The sequence below is a fragment of the Prionailurus viverrinus genome, chromosome F2 (genome assembly GCF_022837055.1).
Source record: "Prionailurus viverrinus isolate Anna chromosome F2, UM_Priviv_1.0, whole genome shotgun sequence".
NCBI lineage: Eukaryota > Metazoa > Chordata > Mammalia > Carnivora > Felidae > Prionailurus > Prionailurus viverrinus.
Window position 1 is genome coordinate 23,327,427 of NC_062578.1, and position 15,093 is coordinate 23,342,519.

Sequence of the window (15,093 nt, forward strand, 5' to 3'; positions counted from 1 at the left end):
AAAGGAAATTTAATTCACCTTTAGATGAAAAATAATTTCTTCAAAGATTTGATTTTCTTTTTAATTTTTTTTTTCAACGTTTATTTATTTTTGGGACAGAGAGAGACAGAGCATGAACGGGGGAGGGGCAGAGAGAGAGGGAGACACAGAATCAGAAACAGGCTCCAGGCTCTGAGCCATCAGCCCAGAGCCTGACGCGGGGCTCAAACTCACGGACCGCGAGATCGTGACCTGGCTGAAGTCGGACGCTTAACCGACTGCACCACCCAGGCGCCCCATGATTTTCAAATGATTCCAAGTAGAATTCTCATGCTGAGCTGAAGTTTGATACAAACAGAGAAAGCTAGGTATTTCTACTTGGGGAAGACACATTAATGACAGCCTTTGTTTTTTTCTGTACCACATCAAAGTCACGGTGGTAGGAAAGGCTCTTTCCATGTTTGTATAGTACTTTTTCTTTGAAATACCTTATATGTCTTACTATGTGCGTGCTGGCACATCAAGGCTCCAAGATGAATGTCTTTGTCCTTTTGAGTTCCATGGTTGTACTCTGTAGTGACTTAGGGTGAAGTGAGTCCAGAATAAATGCATGTTGTAATAAGGGACTATTCTACTCAAGGCTTGCCTGATTCTTACCTATATTATTGTTACTGATCATGGTTTATATGCATCAGGATTTCTTTCTTTCAACCAGAAGTTTTTTTCTATAGAGTTAGAAATTTCAGCAAAATGAGTTGATAGATAATTCCACTGGTTTTTACAGAAGTAGTTTTGTAATATGTAGTCTGCATACTTTTGGGAGTTTGGCAAAATATGTCAAGGTATAATGATACCAGAGACAATAAGTCAGTCTGCACAAACTTGGGTTGCCCATTTGAAGAACAAACCTGAATTTTAGGGTCACTATAGAAACACCAAGCCTTTGGGAGAGTTCAAATACTAAACCACGTCTCCAACGTCTTTGGAAAGTAGTAAAGGCCAAATCCAAAAGGGATTTTTAAAGAATGACTGCAGGGGTGCCTGGGTGGCTCAGTCGGTTGAGCATCTGACTCTTGATTTCAGTTCAGATCATGATCCCTAGGTGCTGGGATCAAGCCCTGCATAGGTCTCTGTGCTAAGCAGCAGAGCGCGCTTAGGATTCTCTCTCTCTCTCTCTCTCTCTCTCTCTCTCTCTCTCTCTCCCTCTGCCCCAAGTGTGTTCTCTAAAACTAAATAAATAAATAAATTTTTAAAAAAAGCAACTGCAAATCAGAGCAGAATCTGTTGACCCCACGCCAACCCCACAAATGTATTTTACTCATTGCACTCTGAGTAACTTCTCCCCATTTTATACAGCCATTTCTGTAGTGGCATAGATGAAAATTTGGGCTGAGAAATAATGTAGTAAGTTATGTTTCAAGGATAAATTTAAAATTGGGGAAAAACATATTTCTAAGTGGGGGGTATATGTATATGCATGATTTCTTTCTCCATATTCTACGAAAAAAACCTACAAAGTTTAATTTATATTGCTCTTTGAAAAAAATAGATCCCTCATTCTTAAAAAAAAAAAAGCTGCAAATAGCCTCTTTGATGATAAATACTTGGTTTATAAAAAATGAGGTACAGGGAAGAATGAAAAAGGAAAGACAAAAGGTTGATTCTCAGATTGGTCAGCTACCTTCCATACTAATTCTTAATGGAATCTGTATTACGGCCATATTCTTAAAATGTTATATGCCATAGGGGCGCCTGGGTGGCTTAGTCAGTTGAACGTCCATCTTTGGCTCAGGTCATGATATCATGGCTTGTGGGTTCAAGCCCCACATCAGGCTCTGTACTGACAGCTCAGAGCCTGGAACCTGCTTCGGATTCTGTGTCTCCCTCTCTCTCTGCCCCCTCCCCTGCTTGCATTGACTCTCTCTCTCAAAATAAATAAATGCTAAAAAAAAGTTTTTAAATGCCATATATGTTAAAATAAATATTTAAAGGAAGCCTGTAACTGTAAAATAAGCCTGCTATAATTATATTAAACTTCATAAAAGGAGATAAAACCAGTTGAAATGTATTAAGTTTGAATTGTATTTGAAAGAAAGATTTTAAGTCGGTATTTTAAAGCTTTCTACTGACATTTTCATCTTGCTAGAAACAGTACTAACATCTAAAACTCAAAATAATAATAAAAAAAAACCCTCTATAAAACCCTCCTTGATTTTGTAAAAATAATTATGGTTTAACTAAGACGACAACTATTTCTTTGTTTATATTCTTAATGTGAAAAAAGCAAACCTAGCTTATAGTTTATCCAGAGGTTTCAAAATCAGCACTATCCAATGGATGATGATCACAAAAAGGGGACAGAGAATAGCAAACTGAAATTAAATTCATCTAGAAAGGATAACTTGCTAAAAGAACTAATTTTCATTTCCAATCAAATCACTTTTCTAATGACTCATTTAAATAGAGCATGATACTATGATTTATAAGAAATATACATTTGGTCTTCACCCCTTTTTTCTGATACTAGCTCCCCATACCCTTGGTATTTCCTAACTATTGAAAGCGATAGAGTCGTTTGCTAAGGATGGGAGCTGATCGCCAATGGAGCCAAACAATGATTAGAGGGTTAGAGCTTTCAGTCCCATCCCCCTGACCTTGGGTGATGGGAGAGGGGCTGGAGGTTGAATCAATCGCCAATGGTCAATGATTTAACCAATCGTGGCTTCATAACGAAGCCCCCGTAAAAGTCCAAAAGGACAGGATTCTGAGAGCTTCTGGGTTGGTGAGCACATGGAGGTGCTGGGAAGGTGGTGCGCCAGGAGAAGGCGTGGAAGCTCTGTGCCCTTCCCTCTGGCTGCTCTGACTTATATCCTTTCACAATAAACGGGTGATCTAGGAAGTAAAATTCTCGGAGTCTTGGGAGTTGCTCTAGCAAATTACTGAACCTGAGGAGGAGGTTGTGGGAACCTCTGATTGATGGCTGGTCAGTCAAAAGTACAGGCAGCAACCTGGGCTTGCTACTGGCATCTAATAGTTGGTGGGGAGGGCTGAGGGTGTCTTGCAGGACTGAACCCTTGACCTGGGGCATCTGATGCTGTCTCCATGGAAACAGTATTGGAATTGAGTTGAATTCTGACACCTTGCTGGTGTCCTGAGAATTACTTGGTGCTGTGTGGGAACCACCCTACCCATACACATACACTGGAATTAGTACAAGAACCAAAAGACAAAGAAACTGTTTATATCTAATTATACAAATCTAGATTTCTAATAAAATTAGTATGGCCAAGCATATTAAGGTTATAACTTAGAATAACGTAAATTATAACACAACAAAACAAAATCTACTTCAGTTCAAATGCACAGCATTTCAAGAATGTCTCCGCCATAATAACTGTCTTTAAAAAGCTGAATAGTTACAGGGCACCAGGTTGGCTCAGTTGGTTAAGCGTCTGACTTCAGTGCAGGTCTCCCAGTTCATGAGTTCAAGCCCCGCATCAGGATCTGTGCTGAAAGCTCAGAGCCTGGAACCTGCTTCAGATTCTGTGTCTCCCTCTCTCTCTGCCCCTCCACTACTCACGCTGTCTCCATCTCTCTCTCTCTCAAAAATAAATAAACATTAAAAATTTAAAGAGCTGAATAGTTTTGGGGTGCCAGGATCAGTCAGTTTAGCATCTGACTCTTTTGGCTCAAGTCATGAGCTCAGTTCATGAGTTTGGGCCCCGCATAGGGCTCTGAGCTGGCAGCGCACAGCCTGCTTGGAATTCTCTCTCTCTCTCTCTCTCTCTCTCTCTCTCTCTCTCTCTCTGCCCCTCCCCACTCACATCGTCTCTGTCTCTCTCAAAAATAAATAAAAACTTAAAAAAACTTTTCTTGCTAGAAAATAATAAGACAATCAATAAGAACATTCAGACTTTAAAAGAGGATAGTTAAAATGCACTCAATAAAACTTCAAAGAAACACTCATTTATGACAGGGATCCAGACGCTTGCATCTAAAATATGATAAAACTTAAGGTGAGTCCAAACAGTGACAAAAGTACCAAGAATGTGCAGGTGTTCAGTCACATTCTGCTCTGTGAAGTCAGCTTTATTAATAATAACTTTAATTGCATAATAATTTTAATTATTTTGTAGATTTAAGCAAAAAATGTGAGCTTAATACCTACATTCTAGTAAGCAAATAGGCTTTCTGTAATTTATAAATTTCAATTAAAGATTGAGTAATGAAAAAAATTTAAAACTAAAACAACTTAGTTTTCGGTACACTAATATATTTTTACTTTGTAATACAATATAGCTGTCCATACAAAGGCTCTGATAGGCTTAAATCAAATTTCAAATGGTCAAGGAAGGCCAAAGAAGGGTTTATACAATATTCAATAAGCAGTAATATCTAGTCAATGTACAATAACAAAATAAAAAAGTACTAACCTAGAAACACAGAAAAAGAATTTATTGTTTTAAATTCCAGAAAGAAAAATAACAGAATAGCATGAAATCCATAACAAGCTGACCCTATAACTTCTAAACTACAGTCCAGTTGAAACATTTAAGAAAGAGAAACAGTCTACATGTTTTTCTACCATGTAAAGATACCTGATAAAGTTAGTAACCTACAAACTCTCAACTATGAAGAACCTTTTACTGTGACATCATGAAGATATGCCATGTGCCTGAGAAGACACTAAGCCATTTCCCACAAAGATTCTGTTCACTGCTCAGATGCAGGCTGTGATCGCTCCGTGACACAGGATTTCACTCAATACCAAGCTCATTCGACCAAAGAAGCACAGTAATGTTTTCAAACCATCTGTTTATGTTCATTAGTATGTAAAAATCACAGTACACGAATTTGGAAATGTTTAACTTGTCATAAATAAGAGTATATCATCTTAGCATACGCTTTATAAAGAGGTCTGAGCAGTCAGCCCAATAATAAGGGAAACAGACTCTCCATTTTGACTAATTATAAAATTATAATTGTTATCATTACCAAGAATTAACAAATAAATACAAATAAAAAATTTAAGTAGTTTTTCTGGCAGCAAAATTACATCTACCATAATAACATCTCCAAGCAAAAAAATCAATTCAGAGCTTGAATGTATTTTGTGCTTTGTTTCTATAAAAATGCAGTGTTATTCTCAGACATTTCTAAATGACTAGGTTTGTAAATAAGCAGTGAGTTTCTTTTCATCACAGTTTATTTCTAGTTCATTGTGTGCAGATTATAGATAGAACTAAGAATTATTAGCTTTTCTCCAGTACTTTAACTCTATGAATCAAGGTCTTTTTATTTTAAACAGTGATTTATTGTCATTCTTAAGGTAAACAACAAAAACAAATTCTAAAATTTTTTAATTTTAAATCAAGTGTTTAAAATTTCAGACGACAGAGCCGATAAGTGATAACAGCTTCTTCAATTCATATTAATAGTCTGATTAAAAACACTAACGATTACCTGGCAATAGATTTGAAAGAATCGGGTTTCTGTGAAGGCAAACAAACAAACAAACAAACAAACAAACAAAAAAAACCATGCAAAATACCTGCCAAGACACAAGATCTTCTTTCTGATTTCATATCTAAACTGGTAAAATTTTTATAAATACATGATCATTCTACACAATACAGATCTTCTAGAGCATTTCTAAAGGAAATTACAGTTTTTGGTCTTAGGGAATAAGACTAAGATGGAAAAGGGGATGAGAACAGTGAGATCTGAGGGTGCAGTACACTCTTTCTACGCACAAGCACACGGCTGTTCATCCAGTCAAGTCAGCAGTTACAGTTCAGTCCATGATTTTCAAGGCAACTAAGAAATCAGAACATAGGTATTTCCTCTTCCTAGAGTTAACAATTCTTTTAAAAGCTCTATCCACAAAGGCCTGCTGGGTTTTTTTCCTAAGGGAACAAAGAATAGGGAAAAAAATTCCCATTCCCAAATTCATATACACAAGTTCAGTGAGCTAGAGTTAGACTAACCAGTAAAACAGAATTATTAGTACCGAGGCAGGTCCTACCCTACACGGTTCAAAACGTGATCCACTAAAACAAATACATGTTTTTATGCTTCAAACAACTAGAAAGCATGTCCTTATTGTTCTAATACCATGTTTAATTGACTCCTAAGATAACAGAGTTCTAGGATGTTGTACCTTAACGGTATACCTGAATCATTACTAGCAATAGAATGCCGACTTCAAAACTGCTATGGAAATAAAATCATCATTAGAAAACCTCAGCCTTATTGTAAATGAGGGAAAACTTAGTGCTAAATACTAACACCAAATGTATGAAAGGCAGAATTTTTGTTTGTGGAAGACAGAGTGAGAAGATAGATGCACCCAATCAAGACCAACTGGAAGACAGAACAGAGAATTAAAAATGTTCAAAAAAAAAAAAAATAATAGGAAGAAGAAGAAAAACGGAGGAGAGCCAGGAAGCAAAAGATGAATGGATAGAATGAAAAAAAAAAAATGAGGCACGTGCATAGGGCTCTCTTTTTTCTGACCTCTGTGTTCCTGATACTTTACAATGTAAGTGGCATATAGATCACACTAGCAGGCAAGAATGAGCTTTCTGATGGATAGAGATGAAGGATTTGGGGCTAATGAATTTTTTTCTTGTTTTTGTTTTTGCTTGTAATTCATACCTGAAAGCCTTGAATCCTTGCTAAATATTCCAGTTGTTTTGAAGGTTGTACTGGAGAACAAGGGGGAGTAGGAGAACTTCCTTTTAAACCTATGGCTTCAGCTGTAGGAGACGTTCCATTCATTAGGAGTTCCCTGGCAATGGTAGCTGAACTATTCGATGTGGGAGATATACTGAAGAAAGAGCTTGAGGGTTGGTTCATATCTTTGGGTGACAAATAGCCTAGAGTAGTGCCAGAGATTACTTTGTGGCGGCTGGCTTCCATCTCTTGATAAACATCAGGAGACAAATGAAGAATTCCTTTTGGAGCTATAAATAAAATGAAGGAACAGTGTTACTACACTTAAAATAATTAAAATAAAAATAAAATAGTTAACTTAATGCTTTCACTTGGTTTAGTAACCAAGTAGTAAGAAACACTGTCAATCAAGCATCTTCCTCGTACCTGCAGAGGCAGAGGCAGCCTCCGTTTAGAGATGAATAATATATAGTTCAATATTCCTAAAATCAGAAGTTTAAAAAGATTAGGAATGTGCTCGGTCTTCAACGTGCAATTTAACTTTTTACGATCTCACAGAGACATGAACCTCTAACATACACAGCAACTGAGAGACAGTAGGTAAAATGAGGGCTGGGATCAGTGCAAATCATCGGAGGTACAAACTCGTAGACCTGATGGCCTCCGGGTGCGGTTCCTCTTCACAAGGGTGTCCCACAGACAACTCTCACGCATGAACATTTCAAAGAGTGACAGAGTGCCTTCTTCCCAACCCCGGCACACTGTCCTATCTTGCAAATCTCATTATGATACCACCATCTATCTGCTCGGTTGTCCAACCTAGACTCCTGGCTTTGCCTCACCCAGGAACAAGTAGTCACCATATTCAGTCTAGAATCTGTCCCTTCATCATCAAGTGCATTAGTTCATGCCAGACAGTGGACAGGTTCTGATATCAAAAGGAGTGAGCCTGGGGCTATGTTATCAGTTGGTGGGGTTGTAAACATATAAATAGAAGCACTTTCCTCTGACCACCATTTATCTCAGAGATGTTTCAAACTGCATTTCACACTGCTTGTTCTAATGTCTTTGGATCAGATATTAGCAAATCACAAAGCATGCTATCTTATAAAATTACTGAGAAATCACCACTTCTGGAGAATGTGTTCTGACAGATAAAACCTAATTACCATGCTCTTGCCTGCCTCTCTCTCCTCTCTCTCTCCAACCATTAACCTTCTGATTCAAGCCTTCAATGTTTCTCACCTGAACTACTGTAACAATCACTAAAAGGTTTCACTGATACTAGTGTCTATTTCCCCAAATGTCTACAACATAGTCCCAAATAGAAGTGTTCTATGATAAATAAATCTGGGAAATAATGTAAATTATATCACACACACACATACCTACCTTTTGGAGGATTAAAAATGCATATTAGCATAGTAAAGACTGAGAAGTCCAAAAAAATAAAAATCTATTCAACTTGGTTTTACCCAGGACTTCCCAAATTTATTTTATATCTAAGTTTTTTTTTTAATTTAGATTTTAATTCCAGTATAGTTAACATACAGTGTTATATTAATTTCAGGAGTCCAATATAGTGGTTCAAAAATTCCAAATCCCAGTTTTTTACATAACATTGATAACAACTAACACTTTGAAAAATGCTAAGGCTAGTGATTTTCTTATATAAACATCTTTTCTGGCTTCCCATCACTATGCTATAAAATCCAAATTCCTTGGGATGCCATATCAAGCCCTTAATTATCTGGCTCCTCCTTACATTTCTATCCTCATCTAAATTCTTCATAAAGATCTCATGCTCCAGTCATGCAGATATATTCACACTTCTTCCAACACTCCATGCTACTTGATCCCATCACATCTTTATTTCTACTGTTCAGTTATACACGTGCGTGTACACACACATAGTTAAGCTTCTATTGCTAGGTTCTAGGTGCTGTGCTAACCAATACTGTCCTGACCTCCAGTGAGGCTCATTCTGTTGGGAGAGGAAAATGAAAAGGGCTAATATGTGGCAGGTGGCTCAGAAGAAATGAATCTAGAGAGCAGTGGGATGAGAAAGGTTAAGCACTAGGAGCTCAGGAAAGGCTTCTCGAACATGCCTGAACATGCTGAAATCTGACAGCAGATTTCAAGGGATAAGGAGAATAAAGCTGAGGAGGAAGAAAACTAAAGGCAGACAGACAAAGGCAGGGACCGGCCGAACGCGTGTGCCAGGAAACCTCAGGCATTTCCTTACCACTAGGGCATGAAGAGGGAGGTGGGAACTGCAAAAGGTAAAAAGTGGAGGTAGGGAGGGCCAAACTCCAAGGACTTTATCCTGATAACATCAAAACAAAGAAGTTATTTTATAAAATAATTTATAGCTCAAATTCATATATCAGTCCAATTTTATGGATTGATTTTATGCTTTTGTGTTAGTTTTATAATCAGGAAAAAATTTCAAATAAAATTTTTTAAAGAAAATATGCATCAAGGCACTTGGGTGGCTCAGTCAGTAAAGCATCTGACTCCTGATTTCAGCTCAGGTCATGATCTCACGGTCTGTGAATTTGAGCCCCATGTCAGGCTCTGTGCTGACTGCTTGGAGCCTACTTGGGATTCTCTCTCCCTCTCTCTCTGCTCCTTCTTCACTTGTGTGGAGATGTGCTCTCTCCCTCTCTTCCTCTCTCTCTCTCTCTCTCTCTCTCTCAAAATAAATAAATAAACTTAAAAAATATATGCACTGGAAAAAATACAGATAAATCTCACTAAACAGAGGAAACTATTTTTAACATTTTGCTTTAAAGATACAGTTTTAGTATTTTTTATATGAACTCTTTTTTGTTGTTGAGGTGAAAAAATGTGCTAAAACACAGGAATACCATATGATCCTGTTGTTTATAAAACAATAGACTTTTACTACTAATATTAAAGCTTAATATTTAATTATACAAACTATTACCTTAAACAAGCCCATATTGTTGGACATCTAACTTGTTTCCAAATTTTTGTAACTGTAAACAACATAGTGATAAACATTTTTGTTTTTAAATCCTTGTTTATTTTTTTTTAATTTTTTTTTTCAACATTTTTTATTTATTTTTGCGACAGAGAGAGACAGAGCATGAACGGGGGAGGGGCAGAGAGAGAGGGAGACACAGAATCGGAAACAGGCTCCAGGCTCTGAGCCATCAGCCCAGAGCCCGACGAGGGGCTCGAACCCACGGACCGAGAGATCGTGACCTGGCTGAAGTCGGACGCTTAACCGACTACGCCACCCAGGCAACCCCTTTTAAATCCTTGTTTATAAGAAAATTTATTTCTTTAAGTTAGAAACAGAATTGCTAGTTCGAACAACATGCATTTTAGGTGTTTTTTGATGCTAACAATTTGCTCCAAATTGGCACAGCTCCACAAAAGTTGTAACAATTTCACATTCCCATATTCATATATGAAAGTACCTTTTTCCCCCTATTTTGGTATTGGATATTATTATTATTAAAACATCTTTGCGCCTCTGCTTTCTGTTAGTGTAGATAAGGGAGAAGATGTTTAAATAATATCCAATACCAAAATAAGAACCTCACTTCTGGGGAGGTGAGAGGAGCTAAAGATTTGAGTTCAAGCACCAACGATCAATGATTTAATCAATCATGTCTATGTAATGGAACCTCCATAAAAAGCCCCCAAATGATGAAGCTCGGAGACCTCTTGAGTTTCAAACATATTGACATGCTGGGAGGTTTGGTGCATCCCAATGCCAACTGCTGTGGTCCAGACCCTTCTAACTGTTCATGTTATATCCTTTATAATAAACCAGTGATAGTAAATAAAATATCTTCCTGAGTTCTGTAAGCCATTCTAGCACATGATCAAACTTGAGGAGAGGGTCGGGGGAACCCCCTAAATTTATAGACTGTTGGTCAGAAGTACAGGTGGCAGCAAAGGACTTGTGCCTGGCATCTGAAGTGGGGCAGTCTTGTGCGACAGTGTCCTTATCTGTGGGAGTCTACTTTCCATTCTGGGTAGTGTCAGAATTGAGTGGAACTGTTGGACACCCAACTGGTTTCTGGAAAATTGGAGAATTGGTTGGTATGGGGAAAAAGATCCCCATATATTTGGTGTCAGAAATGCTGTAAGTAAAAACAGGTCATATGTCAAAAGTGATCAAACTGAATACCTTATGTGCAGCTTATTATACTTCAATTATACCTCAATAAAGTTGTAAAAATATTTACCAATTTGATAAATGAAATGTCTTATTGGTTTTTGTTTTTTCACTAGCTGCATAAATACCACATGTAACTCTTATTTGAAGAATAATTTAAATGTTATGACTCTAAATTCGACACTCAATTTAAGAAATCAAGAAACTAACAGCATTACTTCAGTATTGTTATTATACAGCAGTAACGGGCTTGCCAATAACAATATTATAAAGCAACAAAAATGCTCTCTCAACACTCAAGAGAGGCATTACCTCACAGTATAAGAACTCACGCAGGGTTCAGACTCCCTTATTCTACAGTAAAGCCTGCGTTGACTTTTCTTCACGAATAAAGAAGATTCCTTTCTACAGAGCTCAACTAGTAGAATAGTTGTTGAAAGAGTATAAAGACACATGTGGATTTCTGCAGTCAACCACTGACTGATTTTCAACTTGAATATTAGTAACGGAGTAAATGCACTGGTCACAATTCGTTTAGGTTCTTCCTGTTGTAAATTTAAGTACCTTTTCAGAAGGGTAAAGATTCTGAAAGTAGAATCAAAGTGTAATTTAGGCTATAAATACTTAAGGACTCTAACTTATTTTGCCAATTAGGCCTCCTGGAAACCTATAACAATTTATACTTCCAAATATTTTTTTAATGTTTATTTATTTTGGGGGGGGGAGGGGCAGAGAGAAAGAGACATACACAGAATCGGAAGCAGGCTCCAGGCTCCCAGCTGTTAGCATAGAACGCTGTGTGGGCTCACAAGCCATGAGATCATGACCCAAGCAGAAGTCGATTGCTTAACCAACTGAGCCACCCAGGTGCCCCAACAATCTATACTTCTATTAGCATTGTGTAACTAAACCTGATTTCTCATCCTTCTGTTGAAACAGGCTTTAGTTATTCTAAATAATTATTGACACTATAATATTTCACTGTTACATTAATTTACATTTGATTATTATGCAGGATAAACTTCTTCTCATGTAACCACCTAGGCTTGTGCCTTATTTCCTGTTAGTTTGGACCTCAGTTTTGATCATGGACTTCAAATGTATTTCCCTTGCTCAAGCCTGCTATATCCTATTATATTCATGCTCTTAGGATGTCCTGAACCCATTCTCCCATCATCTGTCTTTTGTCCTAGATTTTGCCTCCCATCTTCATACTATCAGTTTGTAACCATTGCACACAGCTACTTTGTAGATACAACACTGGCATTATGCTACCACTTTCATTAATTATCTCATTTAGCTCCCCATAATAACCATATGAAATGGGCATTTTTATTACTCTAGCTCCATCCAAGTGGTTGCAAATGGCAAGATTTCATTCTTTTTGATGGCTGAGTAATATTTCATTGTGTGTGTGTGTGTGTGTGTGTGCGCGCGCACGTGCACACACACACACACACACACACACACACACACACACACACCCCACATCTTCTTTATCCATTCATCAGTTGATGGACATGTGGGCTCTTCCATAGTTTGGCTATTGTTGATAGTGCTGCTGTGAACATGGAGGTGCATGTGCCCCTTCGAATCTGTATTTTTTTACCATTGGATAAATACCTAGTAATACAATTGCTGGGTCATAAGGTAGTTCTACTTTTAACTTTTTGAGGAACCTTCACACTGTTTTCCAAAGTAGCTGTACCGGTATACATTCCCACCAACAGTGTAAGAGGGACCCCCTTTCTCCACATCCTCACCAACATCTGTAGCTTCCTGTGTTGGTAATTTTAGGCATTCTGACAGGTATGAGGTGGTATCTCATTGTGGTGTTGACTTGTATTTCCCTGATGATGAGGGACACTAAGCTTCTTTTCCTGTGCCTGTTAGCCATCTGGATGTCTTTTTTGGAAAATGTTTATTCCTGTCTTCTGCCCATTTCTTAACTGGATTATTTGGTTTTGGGTGTTGAGTTTGAGAAGTTCTTTATAGATTTTGGATACTAATGCTTTATCAGATATGTCACTTGCAAGTATCTTCTCCCATTCTGGAGGCTGCCTTTTAGTTTTGTTGACTGTTTCCTTAACTGTGTAGATGAAACAGTTTTATCTTGATTAAGTCCTAATAGTTCATGTTTACTTTTGTTTCCTGTGTCAAACAGAATTTTAAAAGCCCAAACTTGCCAGGGACTGGGACATCTTACAAAACGAGGAATGCCAGACCATCATGAACATTTTACATGTTTTTCCCCTTGGGTTTTTGCTTCTTTCAAATGTGTATGTGAACCCTCTGGTTCGTGCAAAACATCCTGGAGCATCTTTATGGAGCTTCAGTCTTTACCGGAAGAGTTGTAGAGGACATTTTGAATCAAGATCTCTTAAAAGATTGTATCATATGTGCAGATAAGCAAACTCAGGACAACCTTGCCTTTCAATGTTCAGTAATGTCCTCACTCTTTGAGAGAGGCTGAAGAACATAAATGTCACTGAGTAGTAGTTGGTATCAGGGCATCAGAGCAACAGGGCAAGTTGATGCAGTAAGAAGGATAATGTCACTAGACTGATGCAAATGGTTAATGCCAGTCTATATGGAAGGATTTCTCTGCAAGTCCATGGAATGAGTGCACAGCTGCTTCTTAGTAAAATAAATTTGTCACTTTTTATACCAAAGCTTTTAATTTTTTGAATTTTTGTCACAAAACTGTTGGAGTAAATATTTCTTTTTAACATTTTATTTTTTGAGAGACAGAAACAGAGCACAAGCAAGGTAGGGGCAGAGAGAGAGGGAGACAAAGAATCCAAAGCCAAGCTCCAGGCTCTGAGCGGTCAGCACAGAGCCCAATGTGGGGCTCGAACCCATGTACACGAGATCATGACCTGAGCTGAAGCTGGACGCTTGACCTGAGCCACCCAGGGGCCCCTAAATGTTTTTTAGTAAATACTAAAAAAATACCTAATAATACTCAGGTCTCCTTCTGCCACAGTAAGCTTTGCATAACAAAAAAAAATTAATAATTCACATAGGGATAAAAATACTTGTTTGTAAGTGAGAGAAGGACCAGAATGGTGAGGTGGCAATTTCCTCTGATTGAAATATAGTGCATGTGGGTAGACTCTGCTTCTACTTAGTTACTATCATGGACAATTCACCAAATTTTAATAAGAAAGTAAATTATTTGTGCATATTTTGAAAGCTGATGCCTCCGATTTTTATTTCTTCTCTGATGAGAAAGAATATTTTGTTGATTGCTATCTCAGAAAACAGGCATGCTTCCTGATTAGCACCAATTATCTTAAAACAGCCCTCAACTTTTTGAATTGGTTATCTGAAAAGTTACTTGGTTGCTACTGGCAAAATTGATGCCTAATGAGTTTTTCTTTTTTTTTTCTTTTTTTTAAATCTTTTGTCCAAAGATTCAAGTGGCAGCCAAAGATTCAAGCGGCAGAGTCAAGCGTATGGCTGATTTTCCCGCTGATAAACATAAAGTCTGCCTTTGTAGCATTTGCTACTCACTAACTTTCCCTTGTGTGTCTTAATGATGGTAGTATCTCTTAACATCATTCTGATCCACTCAATGCACTTTATCTTTAAAGTTTCAGAAACAAATTGTTATTTTAAAAAAATCTTAAAAACTAGGAAACGGACTACTGTTCCAAAACAGGAAATTTGAGAAAAGCATGAGCAACATGATTTATCAGGCTTACAGTGATTTTTAAAAAATCACCTCTATGAAAATTCATGAAATCTAAGGAAGGTCTATAGTCTAGTTCATTGTAATGTACCCATGTCAATTTCCTGGTTTTGTGAATGTCCTGTAATTATATAAAATGTCACTATTGGGAGAAACCGAGTGATGGGCACATGCAAACCCTCTGCACTACTTTTACAACTTGTTAAATTACAATTACATGAAAGCACTGCTATGTTTCTCTGGGCCTCTCCCTCAGTACAGAGGCCCCAGAAGAAGGTGCCGCTGAGGCAAGAAGGACAGTGGCACTAGCACTGGATATGGCCCCAAGAGTAAGCAGGGCTGGCATTGGCAGTGCCTGTGCCTTGGGGTCTGCAGCTTTGACCCCTGCCTCTGCCTGATGCACCGTCCCTGGTTTCCTAGGCTCTGGCTTAGGGCTGGTACTCTTTCCTTCCCAGGTAAGCTCAGGGCTATTTATTAGATGAGTGCACATGGAGCCCAAGAAGGAACCAATGGAACCACCATGGCCATCTTCCTGGAGTGCAGATACGAATAGCCAATCCATCTTCTCATGATCTTTGGCAACAAGCCT

The 15,093-nt window shown here is 37.9% G+C and overlaps 1 protein-coding gene across 20 annotated transcripts in view; it reads right to left on the reverse strand.

The window, feature by feature from the left end:
- STAU2 (staufen double-stranded RNA binding protein 2) overlaps nucleotides 1–15,093 on the reverse strand; it is a 310,084-nt gene that overhangs the window by 118,350 nt on the left and 176,641 nt on the right. For 17 of the 20 annotated variants that reach the window (XR_007148653.1, XR_007148652.1, XM_047842650.1 and 14 more), the window contains one exon: nucleotides 6,637–6,944. Coding sequence is in view for 18 of the 20 variants with exons in the window: in XM_047842650.1 (XP_047698606.1) it covers nucleotides 6,637–6,944 (308 nt within the window). In the remaining 2 variants the exon portion in view is untranslated. Of the gene's footprint in view, nucleotides 1–4,235; nucleotides 6,945–15,093 lie in introns of those variants that run through there. The other 3 variants (XM_047842668.1, XM_047842667.1, XM_047842664.1) reach the window with 2 other exon arrangements.